General features: G+C 38.4%; 1 protein-coding gene and 1 long non-coding RNA gene across 10 annotated transcripts; one reads left to right on the top strand and one right to left on the bottom strand.

The window, feature by feature from the left end:
- Positions 1–134: 134 nt before the first annotated feature.
- LOC112554411 (golgin subfamily A member 6-like protein 22) lies at positions 135–20,491 on the bottom strand. Of its 9 annotated transcripts, none has more exons than XM_025222174.1 (17): positions 14,275–14,323; positions 11,572–14,059; positions 11,391–11,461; positions 10,111–10,704; positions 7,556–7,621; positions 7,178–7,282; positions 6,869–6,931; positions 6,372–6,458; positions 5,933–6,019; positions 5,377–5,472; positions 4,982–5,047; positions 4,330–4,455; positions 3,678–3,803; positions 3,275–3,400; positions 2,865–2,960; positions 1,338–1,383; positions 135–1,119 (listed from the first exon to the last, which is right to left on the bottom strand). In XM_025222174.1, the coding sequence occupies exons 4-17, from the start codon at positions 10,430–10,432 to the stop codon at positions 948–950; spliced, it is 1,584 nt and encodes a 527-aa protein (XP_025077959.1). In that variant the 5' UTR covers positions 10,433–10,704; positions 11,391–11,461; positions 11,572–14,059; positions 14,275–14,323; the 3' UTR covers positions 135–947. The 9 variants fall into 9 exon arrangements, with proteins under 9 accessions (XP_025077959.1, XP_025077962.1, XP_025077963.1 ...); XM_025222177.1 differs by having other exon boundaries at positions 5,933–6,016; XM_025222178.1 differs by having other exon boundaries at positions 6,372–6,455.
- Positions 15,532–18,391, top strand: LOC112554413. The gene is made up of 3 exons (XR_003097234.1): positions 15,532–15,659; positions 17,523–17,666; positions 18,256–18,391. It is a non-coding gene; the product is annotated as an uncharacterized LOC112554413 (long non-coding RNA).
- Positions 20,492–20,503: the final 12 nt, after the last annotated feature.

The raw sequence follows: 20,503 nt of genomic DNA, 5'->3' as shown, positions 1-20,503 counted from the left end.
TTACACAATAATTCTTTATTTCAAACAAATTTTACACACAGACTTCACAGACAGTTCACTTTGATTGTCACAGATTATGCGCAACAGCTTTGAGAAAAAACATTGATACAATGGCGAGAGAAATGTGTGAGCTAACGGTTCACATGAGGAGGGATAGTGAGAGAGAGTTCACTGATACATTGATACAATGGCGAGAGAAATGTGTGAGCTAAGGGGCGTCACACACTTGACTTCGGCTAAAGGTCCCGCGTGAAATGCCAATTTGCACATGCGGTCAACGAGCGCTGCTAACAGTGTACTACGTCACGTTGGTGCACCATTCACGACATTACCTGCAGTCAACACTAATCAGAGAGAGACAATGAGCCACAAGATCTGGGAACAAAAAGAGAACATCCTGCAAACAGACAGCTTCACCTATCTGCGGAGCAATGTCAACAAAGATGGTGGAGCGGACGATGACATCAAAAGCCGCATCATTTATTTACTACAAAATAAACATTTTATTACATACATTCAAAAATATCTTTCACTCTTAAAGCACATTCATTCAGTACACAGGGAGAGACAGGAATACAGAGATATGAAATATCAAAAGTGCAGAGAGAGTCAAGAGGAGATGGAGCTGGTGAGTATATCCAAGCTTCTTCTACTTGTGTTCATATTAATAGTTCAGTGTATGGCTTCTACAATAACTCACAAAGGTGTGAGATTACTTATCAAGCTATGATACCTTTCTAAGTCATATCTATAATTCACAATCTTCTAATAAAACTTGTACATATGACACATTGTTCTTCCATTTGAATAAATAAATATAAAGTGCTGCCAACATAATTATTTCTAACACTTTGTCAGTCCATGTGTTTTGTTGCATTCCATGCAAAATCAATTTTTTCAGAAAATAATTTGTTTTTAATGATGTACATTTAGGTCCCTTCACACACTCAGTCGAAGTTTTGAATGGACAATGGCATCTCTCCGAGCAACATATGATCTTCTTGAGATCGTGGGTATCTTCTTGATGATGCAGAATAACTGTTTGATGCCCTTTGTGCTCTGACATTCAATATTTGAATTATGGTATTTTTGATGTAAATATTTAGGTTTTTCGGATTTCTGAAAATTAAATTAAAAAAGTAAAATGACTTGGGGAAACTCCGGTTGTTTTTAAAATAAAATTAAACTACTCGAAGAATGTTATTTTATTTGCGGCGGTTGATGTTTGACGATAAACTCCAAAGTCACTTAAAAATTCACTGGAATGCTTATTGAAATCAACTTCTATAGACTTTATCTCTTTTACTTCATTTTAAATTATGTTCAACACCACTTACCCACGGTCAGCTCTCAGCTTCTTCAGCAAGACTGCACGCAATTTTCCTGAAAAATAGAATAATCTGTTTCAAACACATTAATTGTAATAACGACGAGTGCGTTAATACTTCGTATTAAAAAGTGGTGTAGAAACTTTTGTGGACTGGTCAGTTTTTACAATTTGCCATCCACGGAATGCCAGAGATGATTTATTGTTGTATTTATGGTCGTTAAAAGCTCAAAATCTCGTGGCACTGAGTGCAACCGCTGACCTGTCATGTTAGTGCTCCTTGTCCATAGTAAGAAAAATTCACTTCTCCTAAAAACCATCCTAACTTGCAACTCAGAAATATTTGTCTACTTCCATGAGCACCAACTTTCTAGCGGCAAGTCTTAGGCAGCATGCAGAGTGGCTAGTCGAGACAAAAGCTGCAGGGGCGATCAGCCGCTGGTACCTTAAGAGTTTTCGTGAGAAAGTAAACCTTACCCGCGGGCCTTATGTCGATTCTACTAGAAGAGAAACTGCTGCTGAAAAGGGATGTTATGACTAATATTCCACTTCGATGTGAAAAAGATAAACGATGCCAATCTTTGAATGTGTTTTGAGGCTGCGTAGGGTTTGTAAGGGGGAACACAGTACAAAGTATAAAACAGAGCAGTAGGAATCGGTGTCCAGTCACTTAATCCCCAGACACTTCATCCCCGACACTTCATCCCCGACACTTCATCCCCTAGACTTTTAATCCCCAGACACTTCATCCCCGACACTTAATCCCCGACACTTAATCCCCAGACACTTAAGGCCAGGCACCGGTCGAAAAATTGTCAAAAATTTTTCATTTTGGCCATTTTGAGATTACTTCATACTGTCAAAGTTCATATTTTGTTCTATTCACTCGCCAAGTGGTTTTTCATAGAACAATCTAGAAATATGTCTATTTTGTCAATGAAAACATCTACTTCTATCCTATTTACTTTTCCCGAGCGCAGAATTAGCGAGAATAGAGAATGTTTGAGACATAGCAACACACCTCGCCACGTGGGCAACTGTGTCACATCGTATATCGGTCGAAAGGTCAGGACGTGAATTTTCAAACAAAGGCTGAGTCAAAACCCTTAGAAGGCCCCAAGCTATGATACAAGCTCTTTTCTAGACGACACAAAGGGTCGGAAACTTCCTTATATGGACGCATGCGTAACATACTTTGCATATAGCCAATCAGAATTCACTAATGCCGACCTAGACGGGGTCATAGGGCACACGAACACGCTTCGGCTGTGCTCGGGTATCCCGCAATGCATTTGTCATGGCCTCCGGATGTATAAACAAATGGCGACAGCAACTCAAAGCTAGTTCTGTGATATTTTCTTTTCTAAGACATTAACGTTGATATTAAATGTTTATTGTGCCTGTCAGACGCTCATTTCTTCTCACAATACCACGTGCAAAAAAATAAAAACCAGGAATCTTACCGACACTTACCTGACATGAACATCTAAAAAAATGTAGACATCTGCCTAAGAAAGCAATTTACTAACCAACTTACGTGTTTGTCTGTTGAATCTCAGCTTGTATCTCCGAGCCTCCTCTTCCTTTTGAGAAACTTTTTCCATCAGCTTCTGCACGTTGTCATTCTGCATCTCTGATAGTTGTACAAACATAACAGAAAACTGAACATAATTCTTAACACAGTACTTTTATACAGTGAAAGAATTTTATGTTCACTAACATGTACATTATCATTAAATATGCACACTCCAGAAATTAGAAAAATAGCCCTTGATCTTAACTCAGTTCGTGTTGCTGTAGAACTACATGGACCTGTTGGCTTATCAGCCCACAAAACGTCCCTTGATGTCCCCAAATATTTTCACAAAATAATGGAGAAAGTAAGGCAGTGAATGTTTGTGTCTTTTTCTAGTTTTCATTTGTTAATGAATTGACATGTTGACTGACCGTGATACTCCCGAAGTTGATGGTCTCTGACCTCTGCCTCGCTTCTCAGCTCCACCAAAGCCAAATCCGACTGTTCGATCCTCATCTGCATGGCAACAATCTGCTGTTCCGCTTCCACCATGTGACCTACACCAAATTTCACACAAATTGCAGATGACAAGGCCAACGTGGGACGAATGTTTGAAATATTGTGGCGGGTTCAAAGGAAGGGATGAATAGCAGCTAAGAATTTCATGTCACGTGTACTCACCTGCCACGGTGTTAAGAAATAACAGAGAAAGAGATGGAAAAACTTTGCTTCGAGGAACGCGATAGCTACGCTTCATTACTATCATGTGGAATGTTGAAAGTTTGTGCATTTTTGTCTGTCTTCATTTGTTAATGAATTGAAATGTTGACTGACCGTGATACTCCCGAAGTTGATGGTCTCTGAGGTCTGCCTCTCTTCTCAGCTCCACCAAAGCCAAATCCGACTGTTCCATCCTCATCTGCATGGCAACAAACTGCTGTTCCGCTGCCTCCATGCGACCTACACCAAATTACAAATTTACATTGCAGTGCTTATTTATTTCATAATGATAATACAGTTGTGTTCTGATACTGTGAGTAAAATGCACTGGTGTGTAAATTCTGGCTTTTTTAGTTTAGTGTCTTGCACCTTTCCTTCAGTACATGCATGCAGGTGGACATGCACATTGAATATAAAATATTGTTAGGTTGTCACATAGTTGGATGTGGATGCGACTAGCAGGGAGAATAACGGTCATCATCATTAAATTTAGTATGCAGATGACAAGGCCAACGTGTGGCGAATGTTAGAAATATTGTGGCGGGTTCAATTGAAGAGATGAATCGCAACTAAGAATGTCATGTCACATGTACTCACCTGACACGCTGTTAAGAAATAAATAACATACAGGCATATCAAGAAAGAGATGTCTAAATTTTGCTTCGTCGATCGCGATAGTTAAGCTTCATTATTATCATGTGGAATTTTGAATGTTTGTGTATTTTTTTCAGTCTTCATTTGTTAAAGAATTGACCTGTTTACTGACCGTGATACTCCCGAAGTTGATGGTCTCTGACCTCTGCCTCTCTTCTCAGCTCCTCTAAAGCCGAATCCGTCTGTTGCGTCCACATCTGCAAGGCAACAAACTGCTGTTCCGTTGCCTCCATGTGACCTACACCAAATTTAAGGGGAAATATAGCTGTACAGTACTTATTCAACACACATACATAAAATAGAGCTGTAGAAGTATTTGGGTAATTCAATAATGTCGACTGACCTTGAAACTCCTGCAGATGATGGTCTCTGATGTTGACCTTTCTTCTCACTTCCAATACTGTAGAGTCCGACTTCACCAGCTGTATCTCCGTTGTAGCCTTCTGATTTTCCACTGTCACTATTATACTTATTTCCTTTTTTCTACCTTTATTGACGATCGACAACCAAATTATAAAAAAATAAAATAAAAAGCTGACTTTGTTGGCTGAAAAGTGTGGAGTGGACTGGTTGTCTCATTATGAAGCTGTTACTCACCTGCACTCAAGACAACACTAGGTGGCGAGTATCAGGCAGACCTGCTTCCCTCCGTTTCCCCGCTTACCTTCCGAAAGGACTGGCGAAGCAGCTTACCTGGTGTTCTAGTTGTATGAGAGAATGAATGAATGAGTGAATGAATGAATACTGCTAATCTTTGTCAGTACCTTGTACGTCCTGCAGGACAAGTGTGTGTGTATCGAGTTTTTCCTGCAGCTGCGCCGCTAGTTGCCCTGAAGAACGAATGCATATACCTTTACTATATATACCTATACCTTTATTCTTGGTTTCAAAGGTAAAACACTGTCAGAGACAGTTAAAACAGACTGAAGGTGGCTTTATAGAGAAAACAACTAGACTGTAGTGTTAATATGTCTTAATTTATATTTGCAACAATCAAAAACGTTTAGTTTTCTTAGAAATAATGATATTATATTAATTTCTAAAATTAGATGTAGCTAGTGTTTTTATTTTGTCTAAAGTAAGGTATTCGTTTTAATTTGACACGTTTGACAATATTCAATATTTCACTGCAGTTATTACGAATAACACTTGCTGTTACCTTGTGCATCAGGGCAGCTGAGTTCAAATAGATACATGGCATTTTTCATTTCTTCGAGTTGGTGACAAAGCATCCTGTTTTGTTCTGATTGATGCCCTAGAAATCACACACACACACACACACAACAATACACAAACACACACACACAGAGAAAGAGAAAGATAATCGCGCAACATACCTGTGACATTCAAAGGAGCCACCTGATATTATAAACAGTTGTAAAGCTACTTAAATCGTCAAACCTCCGGTTCAAAGCACAAAACTAAAAATACTTTGGTAAGCCCAGATTTGTTTTATATATATATATGTATAGAACCCACTTCAAAGTATAATTATATACGTATATACACACCCATTAAATAAAAAAATATATATCTAGAAGAGTACTACAGAACACATGACTGTGTCGTCATCGTCTTCAATCATCAATCATCATCATCAGTCATCATCATCAATCATCAATAATCAATCATCATCATCATCTCTTTTCTAATTTCCTCGTCTCATTCGTGAGTTATTTCACTTATCCATGTTTCATCTCAATTCTCTTATTTACCTTGTGTCTCGTGACAGTCTGATTCAAGTTTCATCACCTTGTTATTCGTCTCCTCTAGTTTTTGCAGCAGTTTTCCTTGCTTCTCTGCTTGACGATAAAAAATAATCATAATAATAGCACAGTTTCACATTTTTCAGAGATGTAGATGTGTAGATGCCGTGAAGGAGACCGAAACAAAGAGGGAGAGATATAGTGTAGCCCACATACCTGTCCGTGCCTAGAGGTACTCTCATGTTATATATATATAAGTATGAACATACATATACCCAACAATCTGCACATAAACACACCCAGGTTCACATACACATGTCTACACACAATTAAATTTCTCCCATTTGGTCAGTACAAAGCCTTACTTAATTAAACAATCTGTTTTTATGTAAGTTATATATATATATTGTTTTGTGTTCACATGTTTTAGTTCTAGTCACTCATCTACCTTGCATTTTCTGAAATTCCTTTTGGAGCTGCTTTATTGCCTTGTCCTTGTCCTCAAGTTGTTTCACATGCCGTCTATGTTGTTCTACTTGACATCACACAGATACAGAGCACACACAACTATCAGTTCACACTTGTATTCACCGTGAACATGATGTTCTTACAAGAGTGGTGAGGATGAAATGATTTTTTTATCTACGAAAGTTAGACCACTGCATCAGAGTTTGTGAGAAACTCTTTCATACAAACTTCACAGTAACTTTAGCTACTTTTTGAATTCTTTAAATTCTTTAAAGACTTTAAATGCTTGAAAAATTAAAATATGTGTTCGTGAGCTCAAGAAAATTTTCTGTCGTGGGTTTCCACGACAGACAATAAAGTTTTATTTGATTTGATTTGAAAAGTTTTCGTTGACAACTACTCGACTTTGTCTAAGGTCTATACAATAGCCGTATAAAAGATGGATTATATAATCATTAAGTATTAAAAAGCTGATACCTTCAAATTCTTTTTTCTCTTTTTTCCATTTGTTCCCTTCTTCTTCAAGGTTCTGTAGTTTATCTTAAAACAGAAAAAAATGATGATGAAGTTACCAGATGTGTTAGTAAACAGTCCACTAGGAGAAAAAGTACAGTTTATGTCTTTGGACAATAGCAACATTAAACAAGATAATTATATCGAGGCTATTGTGTCAGCTCTTTGTACAATAATGTTAAAAGTATTTTGGAGATGACAGTGAAAGCTAATTACTCATTAACTACACACACAAGAAGTGTATCTACTGCTGTACAACACCATAAGACTCACGTTGGTTCTCAGTACAAGTCGCTGCCAGACTTGCAAGTTTCTGCATCATTCTCTGTTTTTGTCTCCTATCCTCGTCAAACTGATATTGAAGCACTTGGACGATCTCTGAGGTTTTTACGCGAACGGAAAAGAAATTGGAAAAGTGTTAAAAATAAATATTTCATTAAGATGTCCTTCGGTTGGCTACATAAATAGTTCGCTTTCCATGTTAACACACACACACACACAATTACTTATCCGGAGTTTTCAAAAATATTTTTAAAATTTATTACTTCAAAACTAGATAATAATAAAAATATTGAAAACTGCTCCAGTTTTGCAAAGATTAATAAATTTACTCTGGTTACTGGGGTAATTTTTCCTAATTTTGTTAAATACCTTGCAGGTCACGATTCCTGTTATCGAGTTGTTCCAACTGCTGTGCCGTCTGGTCCGCTGTTTGACCTGCGAATACATAATAGTAGATGTAACCTATGATGAGTTATGAGAGCTACATACTGTACGGATGTGTAGGACACCGTGAGATGAAGATAGTAAATTAAGTTGCTGATTAGCGGAGAATATTCAACTTACTGTTCGCTTCCGGTCGTGGTAAAGTCGTTTAATTTTTTTTAGTTCACGTGCAGTCTATGTTTATACACAAATACAAAGCACCCACTACTATCTGTACACACTCGGTATCTAGAAAATGTACATTGCACACGTAAGACCTGTATGACATGTGCATTGCATGAGGTATAAGGATGATTGTTACTATTTTTGATGTTGATGTGGGCCAGATGGCCTCCTAAAAACTGAACGAATAAAATTTAAAAAAATAAAATAAAACACTCGTAAAAATGAATTTGTCGCGTGTCGGCGATTGTTCTGCTGTCCGTGTTGTGCTTCCCGTACTGTGCTGGCCCGTCGCTGGGTGTGTGCGTGCGGACGGGGAGAATCAAGGGACGATTTACCTGGGTCCCTGTGTAACCCTATCCGTCTCGCGAGCCCTAGAGCCCTGACTCGCGGCGTCGTCGTCGCACGTCCGCTGCTCGCAGGGTCTTCACAGGTCTCTTCTTTTCGGGACGGGACAGAAAACCCCTCCTCTCTTTGACTTTTCTCCCCCCTTTTCTTTTGTCTTTTTCTTTCCTTTTCGCGCGCGCGTCGTCCTTGGCGCGTTTTTCTGTCTTTTCTGGAGTCTTCATCCAGCAACGGACGGCGCCGGACGTGGGTGACGGTGCGGGACCGTGGCCCTAGCGGCCGGCGCTGGTCTCTCATTCACAAGCCGTTTTGGGTGAGCAGTCTATCTTTTTGAGTTCCACACTATTCTAGTCTGTAGGGCTTTTAGTTGGCGGTTGGAGTGTGAATGAGCTGATCTTTTTTATGTTAATGACTGTGTTCACGATTTTCGGAGTGTAAGATTTGTATCCGGTTAGGATGGCTTTTGTACTGTCCGGGTCGCGGCGCATGTGGCGCGCACCCGTTTTTTTATTAGATGGTTTTGTATGTTTTAGGACCGGCGCTTTAATGGTTACATGGATATACTTGTGCTAGAATATGTGTTTAGAAACTGTGCAGTTGTGGAAGAGCTGCTTGTTTATTGGATGGATTGTTGTTTTTTTTTTTTTTCTTCTTTTATCTGTTCTACTCGTTCTACATGTTCGCCATATTTTACAACGTCTTCGTATTTCGCATCTTCCTCGTATTCCACAAATCCTACGTGTTCTTATTCTTCGTCCTTGGCGTTTCATCTCCTCCGAGCTACCCGCCATTGTGTCAACCAGCCACCCTGCACCCTCGTCACCTCATCGGCGTGAAACCACGTGACCCCGATGCTTGACTCCTATTAGTGTTATTTTGTGTTAGTTAATAAACCTGTCTGTTTTGTAAACTTTGTCTTTGTCATCGTTGTGTGGTCTTCGCTCAGCCTGTGGTTCGAATGGTATGTCAGCAAACCGTCTCCGGCCGAGCGGAGGGGGTTGCGCGTTCGTACCGGCTGTGCGAGCGGATCTCGGGCGTGCATCCTCCGGCGGGTAGGGGGCGGTACGCGACAGTATTAAATACACGTGTGATTGTCCAGCAAATACACATAAGTACACGTATAGTAATCGTGTATGTGTGTAAATACCGGTATGATGGTGGAGTAAATGTATAAAGTCAAAGGATATTGGAATGTCCGCAAACACAGTTATCTAAATTGTGAGCTCCATAATATCTTATCTTCTGTATATGTATAAGTTTTTAAAAAAAATATGGAAATGATACGGGCACGTACTATGATAAGACGTGTTCATGAACATTTACAAAAATATAAGCGTTTAACATTTGTGACCACAAATAAACACACATTTCAATGCATGATCATATAATTCAAATGTATTATGCAGTAAGAATGATAATTGATATTAGAACCCGCGTAAGAGTGTGTATATATACATTCAGGGATACCCAACCTACGGCCCGCGGGCCATATCCGGCCCGCGACGCGGTGCCATCCGGCCCGCGAAACCTCTGCCCACAGTGCAGGAAATCGGCATGTTAGTAATAAAAAAGACCTAAAAAAACGAAAAAAAGGGAAGAAGAAGTATTTATCCCTACTTAGTGGCGTCTCTCAATCTTTTTTTTTCGATGGACGAACATTTCTATTCAGTGCTCCGACTTGGTGTCTCTACGATGAGGCCAGACATTCAGAAGTTGGTTTCGGGTAAGCAACTTCAAATATCCCACTAATTACTACATAATTAATGGTAAGTACAACTTGTTTCTAATAAAAATGGTATCTGCTCTATTTTTTCTTCTTTTTTTTGTATTTTTGCGGTGAAGTGGCCCGTGACATGCGTGTCGGAAATGTGTATGGCCCGCAGGCCGAAAAAGGTTGGGCATCACTGTTGTATATATATATGAGCTCATACTTCGATCTGACTTTAAACCCTGCCCTGTTAACACACACATACCTGAGTTTTCCACAGCTGCACCTGGTCCTGAGATGTATGATGATGGTGACGTATCTGTCCCTGGATGTGATGTCACCGTCAGTGTTGCTATTGCGGTTTCCCTGTAGTCGTCGTTGTCATCGTCAAGTTCTGACCGTGGATTCCAACGCCTACGTACACTACTGTGATCTGTTTCCTCATCTGTCATCAAGTCAGAGTTATCTGATATTTGTTCTCTATCATTTCTTTGATTTCCATGATTTTGTGCAGATGCGTCACCGTCCTTTTTCCACACAATGAGTTTTGAAAGAAAGAAACCAAGTTTGGAAATAAACAAACCCATCTTAAACTGCTTCTGGGTTAGACGTTTTTATCCGTTTTTCTTGTTTCTCCGTGCGGAAAAGATTCTACTGTCTAATCGGGGACCTTCGGGTAGCTGTCACAGTTATAGTCCTACTCTTCCCGTCTGACCAGTGCTGTCTATTTACATCTGACGAATGTAATGTCTAGCCCTGTATTCTCTGGACCTTGCACTACTGTTCATGTCATCGAATATGGTCTATGTGCCAGTCTTGGCCGGACGATGGTAGTGCTCTGACCTTTCGGGAATTGAGTCTGAAACATGTGTAAGAAATACGTTTACGTCTGTAAAACCTGTAGTATGTGTGTCAACAAAGTCTATACTGTAACATACACATATAGATCAATTGATGTGACTTTAGTTAAAAAAAAGTATTAAACAGACGGCTAACAACAACAAAAGAACTATGACACGAGAGACCTCGACTTTAATGTGATTATAGTAACTAGTTACACAACTGTCTATAAACAAGGAGGAGCAGGCTGAACTAAATAATAACCAGAGAATCACAGTATGTCCTTTGAAAACTGAATGATATAACACTTATTGAGGTTCATCGTTTGAGCGGAGAACACATGGAAACTGAAGTAGATAAAGGTGTACCAGCCATGTTGCACAGAGAGTGTATTCTTCTCGGCATTACCGTGTGATTGTACTTTTTTTAAAATACTTTAAATGGACTAAATTACTGAATTTTGTCATCTAGCAAGATTTAGTACAATTTGAGCAAGTATAAGTACACGTTAAGGAGAAACCTGGTGGAATTGCTGAAATCTTTGAACCCGCTTTTCCACGGTACTTCCACACTTTAAACCTTTATAACTCAATTTAAGGACTAGAAGAACAGCTTTGGTATCAAAAGAAACAAAAGAAAGGTCAAAGCCTGTATATTTTATAAGTGAACAATTCTAAAATCTCAAATATCTGACTTATGACTCACTCTGAGGTGGCGGGTTACTGCGTTGTGAGGCCGGACTTGAAAGTTAGGAACGTAGACAGGTTGACTAACTTCTTTACAAAAAAAACACTATCTGTTAGAGTTCTCAAAACTCAAACGAGAAACAAATAAACAAACAAAATAAATTACATTTGGTAAACATTTTCATGAGCCCAACACTCACCAACTGAGCTTGGCCGAGGCAGATAATTGCAGGTGAAAAAATATTTCATCTGTCTACCAACCCTCAGCACTTACTGATTCATGGCTTCACTCAGGTACACAAATACATAGATCTTTATAGACAAACCGAAACCAAAAGTACGATTATTCTGGAAGTAATTATTTTTCTACACGCTGACTAGCAAAGAGACACGGAACTATTGACTGACAAACCAGAGTGTAGTATAATTATTGTGATATATCGTCGCTCGCTATTTCTTATATTGAAAACATTCAACAACTGTCATTGTGTTGCGCTGTGATCTTATGACGGTTGCAGGTCACTAGGTTTAAATAAGGAGTGATTCTTGACATCTAGAGGGATCGCCATTATACGTGGACAGTAATGGATCGCTGGGTCTGTATACGTCACGTGACTGTATTTATTCTTCAGTTGTGCGTGCAAATCATGTTATGACGCAAGCAGCAATTGTATATACACATACACACCCATGTTGTACCCACCACCCTGTACCCACTTTTTACACTTCTATTGTTGACTGACAAATGCAGTAAGACTCGGCTTCCCGGATATTTAGATATATATATAAATTAAAAAAGCCATTGCTTGCACCTAACTTGCCGAACGTGTCCTATTGGGAAACAACAAACCTCTCCCTTTCCCTTCTACCTATCTTGTCACAACTTTTCTTGCCGTAGGGCGACAGGTGCTGGCTGGTAAAATCCCTTTTATCAATCACTATCACTAGAGCTGAAAGTTTACATTGCAGACATATAAAACAATCGTGTGAACAAGTACACTGTTATGCAGTTTCAGGTATTATATTGGTTTCTACTGTTCATTACTTATAGACCATTAGTATGTGATAGCCTTTTAAATATTGTTTTCCTTCTTATAAAAATATGGCATTTGTATATTTGCCATAATATTAAATTTTTTTTAATAGACTTTGGGTGTTAGAATGTGAATTTATCCAGTTACCCTCCTTTATATTTGGTTAGAGATCTGTTTATGAACGCACAAAGAAAGCTCGTATTTACTATTGTTTAATTTTGTGAAGCTTGAGGAATGTGTCAGGAGTCCAGTGCAGATGGACACGCAAGGTTGGTGTTGACTGCTAGAAACCTTGTGACTGGTGACGTAGTATTCCGTTACCGGCGCCCGTTGATCGCAGGTGTGAATCACGTACTTTGCTAGCAGATAATTAATTAAAGGATTTGTTTGGGAAGCTGAAATTTACAGGTTAGTTTTATATCGCCTATATCTACCGATATCTGCAAAAACGCAAACAATTCACTTTGGTCTTTAAGCCACTATAACCCGTGGAATGTTGACTCTTCAGACCAAAATTAGGGAAGCTAGCGACTGCTTGAGACCTACAATTTAAAATGCATTTCTTGATGTCCCTTCGCCTTACTGCCTAGAAGGTGACAGATGTCCATTTCACGTATCTGCGGAGTAATGTCAACAAAGATGGTGGAGCGGACGATGACATCAAAAGCCGCATCATTTATTTACTACAAAATATACATATAATTACATACATTCAAAAATATCTTTCACTCTTAAAGCACATTCATTCAGTACACAGGGAGAGACAGGAATACAGAGATATGAAATATCAAAAGTGGAGAGAGAGTCAAGAGGAGATGGAGCTGGTGAGTATATCCAAGCTTCTACTACTTGTGCTCATATTAATAGTTCAATGTATGGCTTCTACAATAACTCACAAAGGTGTGCGATTACTTATCAAGCTATGATACCTTTCTAAGGCATATCTATAATTCACAATCTTCTAATAAAACTTGTACATATGGCACATTGTTCTTCCATTTGAATAAATAAATATAAAGTGCTGCCAACATAATTATGTCTAACACTTTGTCAGTCCATGTCTTTTGTTACATTCATTTTTGTCAGAAATTTAATTTTTTTTAATGATGTACATTGAATGATCTTCACTGAATGTAAATATGTCCAGAATATGGCAAAAAACTGATGCTGCCATAACAGATGACTGATTGTCTCTTCTACAATTAGACACTTCGCACCCTTGGAGGAGTTAATAATCTTTTAATAATCTTCCTTTTGAAACGAAACATGCTAATTGGTAAAATTCTATAAAGTGTTTTTGGTTGATTGTTGTTGTCTTATTCTATTTGTTAACTACTTTTTTCTGTGGGTTTTCTACTTATAGAAAAGTTATGGAAATAAACAATGCCAGAACTATCGTAGGCTGCAATCACAGATGCTGACACAGAGTTGACTAGCTACAGACAATCTACCCGTCCACCGAATTTAGTTCCCTTCACACACTCAGCCTAGGTTTTGAATGGAGCATCGCATCTCTCCGAGCCACATACTGTCTTCGTGAGATCGTGGACATCTTGTTGATGATGCAGAATAATTGTTTGATGCCCTTTTTGCTCTGCCCTTCAGTAGTTGCATTCTGGCATTTTTGATGTGAACATTTAGAACTTTCAGATTTCTGAAAATTAAATAAAATGATTTTGAAAAAAATCCGTTTGTTTGTTTTGTTAAATGACTTTAAAGAACAAAAGAATATTTTATTTGTGGTGCTTGATGCTTGAAGATTAACTACAAAGCCACTTAAAAACTCACTTAAATGTTTATTGAAATCAACTTCTTCAGACTTTATCTCTCATACTTCATTTTAAATTATGTTCAAACACCAACACTTACCCACGGTCAACTCTTCGCTTCTGTTGCAATGCTTCACGCAAATTTCCTGAAAAAATAGAACAATCTGTTTCAAAGATATCATTGTAATAATTACGAGTGCGTTAATACTTCGCATTAAAAGTGGTGTATAAACTTTTGTGGGCTGGTCAGCTTTTACAATTCACCATCCGACATCTTCTTCAGAAAGCAATTTACTAATCAACTTACGTGTTTGTCTGTTGAATTTCAACTTGTATCGCCGAACCTCCTCTTCCTTTTGAGAAACCGTTTCCTTAGCTCGGCCAGCTTCCGAACTTTGTCATTATGCATCTCTGATAGTTGGTTTATCACACCTGTACAAAGGTAACATAAAACTGAACATAATTCTTAAAGACATCAGTCCACCTTTCTACGCCAATGGTTCCAAGCTAGCATTGTACCAATGCTAAAATCCAAGGCAACTAATTGCTGTTTGTAAAGCATGGTCGAACCATCAGAGCTGTCCCCTTCGGGGTAAGTGAAAGAACCCCATCTACTGGAGTTTTATTTTAGTTACAAGTGAGTCCGAGGTGAGTTGGAGAGGGTAAGGCAGCGAATGTTTGTGTCTTTCTGCAGTCTTCACTTGTTAATGTATTGACATATTGACAGACCTTGACTCTCCCGAAGTTGATGGTCTTTGTCCTCCATCACTCTTCTCTGTTCTGCCAAAACGGAATCCGACTGGACCATCCGCATCTGCATGGCAACGAACTGCCTTTCCGCTGCCGCCATGTGACCTACACCAAATTACAAATTTACAAATTTTTATTTATTTCATAAAGATAATACAGTTGTGTTCTGATACTCTGAGTAAAGTGCATTGGTGTGTAAATCCTTGCTTTTTTAGTTGAGTGTCTTGCACCTTTCCTTCACTACATGCATGCAGATGGACATGCACATTGAATATACGATATTGTTAGGTGTCAAATAGTTGATGCGATTAGCAAGGAGAATAACGATCATCCTAATTAAATTTAGTATGCAGATGACAAGACCAAGGTGAGACGAATGTTAGAAACATTGTGGCAAGCTCAGAGGAAGGAATGAATGACAGCTAAGAATTTCATGTCACGTGTACTGACCTGCCACGGTGGTAAGTAAGAATTCAATAACAGACAGGCAGATCAAGAAAGAAATGGACAAACGTTGCTGTTCTTCGGCGATCATGATATTTATGCTTCATTACTATCATGTGGATTTTTGAATGTTTGTGTATTTTTGTCAGTTTTCATTTGTTAATGAATTGAAATGTTGACTGACCGTGATACTCCCGAAGTTGATGGTCTCTGTTCTCCTCCTCTCTTCTCAGCCGCATCTGCATGTCAACAAACTGCTGTTCCGCTTCCATCATGCGACCTATACCAAATGTAAGGAAAAATATAACTGTACAGTACTTATTCAATACACACACACACACACAAATAGAGCTGGGAATTATTTGGGTAATTTAATAATGTCGACTGACCTTGAAACTGCTGAAGATGATGGTCTCTGATTTTGACCTCTTTTTTCAGTTCCAATATTGTCGACTCCGACCTCAACAGATGTATCCCCATTGTGGCCTTCTGATTTTCCACTGTCGCTATGTGACCTACAAAGAAAATAAACATTATATAATTGCTTAGCGTTCATCTATTTCGTATGGACACAAGTCGTTTTCGGTTATGTTTGGCGAGAAAGTATTTAACAAGAACAATTAAATCGACATCAGTGACTACTACAACGACGAAGATTTATTTTCGCTCAGTGTGACTTACTCTTAAGACTGTCCTTTTCCACCATCAGAGTTGTCACCTCTTGGTTCAGTGTTGCTGCTCTGGCCTCAGATGTCTTCAGATGTTCTTGAACTTCATCTTTTTGTTCTTGAAGGGAAATGAACGATATGACTGACATGTAATGTCTAGTAAGAACAATAGGGGAAAGAACCCCATCTAATGGATGTCTTTCAGTGACAAGTAAAATTTTTATTGTTGCTTCTCCCCTACCCTCCAACAACATCCCCAAAAATCTTGGATATAAGCATCATTCTAAAGACAACAGTTTCCATTAAACAGCATATTAATTTAGGTCGTCACTAAATATTAGCACACTTTAATGTACATTAAATACCCCGTAATATGTCTTATTAGAAGAAAATAGAACGTTAGAAGAAATATTGAATGTAATAAAAAAAAAACCTGTTAGAGCGAGGGAAGGCGAGCTCCATGCTCTGTACATAAAAGTCAACAAAGAAACCGAGATTCAAATATCGAAGACTTCTTTCTATTCAGTGTGACTTACTCTTAAGACTCTCCTTTTCCGCCGTCAGAGTTGTCACCTCTTGTTGCAGTGTTGCTGCTCTGGCCTGACACGTCTTCAGCTGTTCTTGAACTTCATCTATTTGTTCTTGACGGGAAATGATAGATATGACTGACATTTAGTATCTAGTTAGAAAAATTGGGATACGGGAACGAACCCCATCTAAACGATCTTTCAGTGACAAGTAAATTTTTATTGTTGCTTCTCCCCTACTCACCAACAACATCCCTTAACATCTTGGATATAAGCATCATTCTAAAGACAACTGTCTCCATTAAACTGCATATTAAATTAGGTCGTCACTAAATATTAGCACAATTTAATGTACATTAAATACCCTGTTATATTCTTATTCGAAGAAAATTGAAATTTAGAAGAAATATTGAATGGAATAAAAAAAAATACTGTTAGAGCGAGGGGAGGCGAGCTTAATGCTATGTAAATAAAAGACAACATAGAAACTGACAGTCAAACACATCACTAAAACAGTCGACATCAGAGACGATAATAAGGAGGAACAGTTGTTTCCACTCACTGTGACTTACTCTTTAGACTCTCTTTTTCCGCCGTCAGAGTTGTCACCTCTTGTTGAAGTGTTGAAGCTCTGGCCTCAGATGTCTTCAGCTGTTCTTGAGCTCTATCTATTTGTTCTTGATGGGAAATGAACGATATGACTGACATTTATTGTCTAGTAAGAAAAATTGAGATACTGGACGTCTTTCAAGCGAATATTTCAATTTTTAATTTTGTCTATCTTCATGTCAGATGATCTAAGTAAATAGTAACACACTTTTATGTTAAGGTGTCCTCGAGGCGATGATAAAAACACAACAAAAAGTCGACACCAATGACGACCACCAATTGTTTCCACTCAGAGACTTACTTCTAAGACTTCTGTTTTTCGCCTTCATAGATGGTCTTTTCTGTTTCAGTGTTGTGTATCCACTCGTCTCCAGCTCCACGCTTTGTCCTGAAAGGAAAGCAGCCAACACAACTCGCATTTAGTATTCTGTAATTAAACTGGAGCCATGTGAAAGAATTGGAGTCGATTGGCTGTCAATAATACCAATCTCAAAGTAAAGTATTTGCAGAGTGAAGTTAATTTGAATATCAATGTACTAGAACTTACTTAACCAAGACACATTAGACTCAAACATGAACATCCATGAATATTTTTATATAAAAAGCTTGCTTTAAACATTAACTGTCTTTTCATACAGAACCTTTTTCTTGCTCCAAATCTTTCATGTTTAATAAAATGTTGTTTTCAAGACCTTCCTCCTCACATTTGTCCAACCTGTCTGAAATACAAAGTTTAGATATTACGGTTTAAAAGAAATATTGTTGCATTGGGACATGGCTGCTGACTGTTGACCTCATACAATACCAAGCACTTTGCATTGAAAGAATTTAGAATGTTTTGACCATAAAAAATCTCATCTGACAGGTGATTAATTTTATAAAGGATCTTACATGACAAAAATATGTATGCATCTCCTGTAGCTCATAAGTACCTAGAGTAATTAAATAGAGAATGAGCGAGGTGTTAAATACTTAATTACTTCACATCGTTCAACATTGTAATCCATTATATGCATAAAGTGTTTTCACTTTATTTGTTGTCTATTTACCTGAGTTGCTGACATTATTTGTGATGTTGTCCAGGCCGTATGAAGGGAAGTCAGACAAAGCCACAGGAGAGTTAGTGATGCTCTGTTCATGAGAAACGGAAGAAGTGTCACTAGCAGAACCAGAAAGACGGTTATTGTAATTGTTTTTGTGAGCACCACGAAAAGTGCGAGTAGGCAAGGAGCCTGAGCTCCATCCACCTGACTGTACAAGTTGCACAGTGTGTACATGGTGTACGTGCTGTACACGTCTGGCAGTGTTCGGTGGGACCCCTGTGTTCATGATGATTGCTGAATCCCGCAATTCTTAATGATATGCACTCATCTGCAAAAGATATACAACAAGATAATGTATTTGCCGACAGAGCAGTAATGAACAAGAAATCTTTACACATAACTATGTAAACAATGTGTTGGTTTTGTGATTTCTATGAGCACTTCAATAGTGTTAACAATAACGTAAATACTGTGGTGCTTATTGTATTGATATATTTAAAACAATACATATATGTATATATACGATTCACCTTTTCCTATTTTTTTTAAATACAAGACTATAGACACACAGAAGTACAGACACATACACATAAGCACATACAGATGCACTACATACCTATATACACTTGTATACAGACTGCACGGTATGTACTCGCAAAGTCAACTCACGCCCTACATACCTGTATACACGTCTACTCACGCCCTACATACCTATATACACATGTATACACGCCCTACATACCTATATACACGTGTACTCACGCCCTACATACCTATATACACAAACTGCAAGGTATGCACTCACAAAGTCAATATATTCCTCAGATCGTCTGTCGCAACTCGCTCCAGTCAGCTATAAATAGACGGCACGAAGCACGAAATGTATTTTCAATAGAACACTGGACTGTAGGTTGCCACGCATGGCTGCACAGGTAGGTCATGTGTAGACTGTACTGCATGACACTGTGTAGAGTGTATTCAGTGATAATGAATACATAGAGTAGATTTAATGATGATGAATATCTAGAGCGTGCTTGGAATGGATGAGCAGCCGTTTGGTTGCAGGACAGAGCGTGTATCAGGTGTCGTTCAGTGACGTGTTCAGTCATGTCAGCAGCTGTAGCCGTGGGTCAATATCCATACACAAACAACAATCCACAAACAGTACGGTGTAAGGGTAAAGGTTACTTACCTGCTTCACTTCCAGATGGTAACACGATCTTATAGGTACAAACAAACAACCTGCAGCTTGTTGTCTTGTTGTCTGTCAAAACAGGAAGTAAACAGCCAACGACGAGCAGACTTCCGAGCGTAACCTACTTTCTGTTTGTAAACGAGCGTCACGTCCCAAAACGAGGCTTTGTCAAGTTCAAGAAATGTGAGAAGGTTGGGGTACTTTTAGGCCAGTGTTTATTGTTTATGATAGGGAAAATTGCTTCAACCTCGTAGATGTTTCTTAGTTTAAGCTTTTGAAGTGAAAGTGTTTTGTGTTTATTAATTATGAGAGCCATCTATATATATATATCTCTTGTATATGTTTCTTAGTTTAAGCCTTCCGAAGTGATTTGGTTTGTTTGCTGTGTTGAGTTAGTCTACCTGTTGTTGTGGAGGTGTCCAGGGTGATGTCTGCATTTTAGTGTCTGGATGTGGTTTGTGTGGAGGGAAGAGGACAGTCGAGTGGTGCCCTGGTTTGATAAAGGAAAAGGTTGAATTGTTATATGTTTCTACTATTCTAGCCGCTTTTTAAATAGCGATCACGGCGTCACCCTGTTGTTGTGGTAGAGTCCTGTAGATGTGTGATTTTTATCATTATTACACATACTTGTTACATATTACCGTTTAATTTAATTTAATTAGGATAAGACAGAAAAAAAATGTGTCACGTACAAGAAAAGTTAAGTTTAAAAGCAAAATGTTATTATTATCAACATTCACGTGCTTTATTAATATTAATATTTTCAATTCGAAAGGTAAAAGCAACCATTTCTTTGATTTATCGATGGATGACTTCAAACATGTACACTGCTTAACACACAATGTATTTGAATTTTATTTATAATCCAGGCGCAATACTCCAATTCAAATGTATTTTTTTTATTTATTTTTTTGGTCAATTTATTAAAAATATGAGAAAGATGCAAAAAATGGTCAATAGACATCTAACAATTATGATGATGATGATGATGATGTAGTTTTGTAACGCGCTAGTATCCGCATCACAAAGATGCGCTCAATGCGCGGTGATCCCAGCAGCCACCAAACTGCAGGTCAAATGAAAAAAATGTCAA

This window comes from Pomacea canaliculata, linkage group LG13, assembly GCF_003073045.1.
Source record: "Pomacea canaliculata isolate SZHN2017 linkage group LG13, ASM307304v1, whole genome shotgun sequence".
Lineage (NCBI taxonomy): Eukaryota > Metazoa > Mollusca > Gastropoda > Architaenioglossa > Ampullariidae > Pomacea > Pomacea canaliculata.
Note: the sequence above shows the minus strand (reverse complement) of the source record. Positions and strands in the feature narration are given on the sequence as shown.

Coding starts and splice junctions, on each gene's coding strand:
- LOC112554411 (XM_025222173.1), bottom strand. CDS start 18,501: ATGAACACAGGGGTCCCACCGAACACTGCCAGACGTGTACAGCACGTA. Junction 16,678..17,135: donor GGAAAAAGAGAGTCTAAAGA/GTAAGTCACAGT, acceptor TTTCCCGTCAAG/AACAAATAGATGAAGTTCAA. Junction 3,804..4,329: donor TCAACTTCGGGAGTATCACG/GTCAGTAAACAG, acceptor AATTTGGTGTAG/GTCGCATGGAGGCAGCGGAA.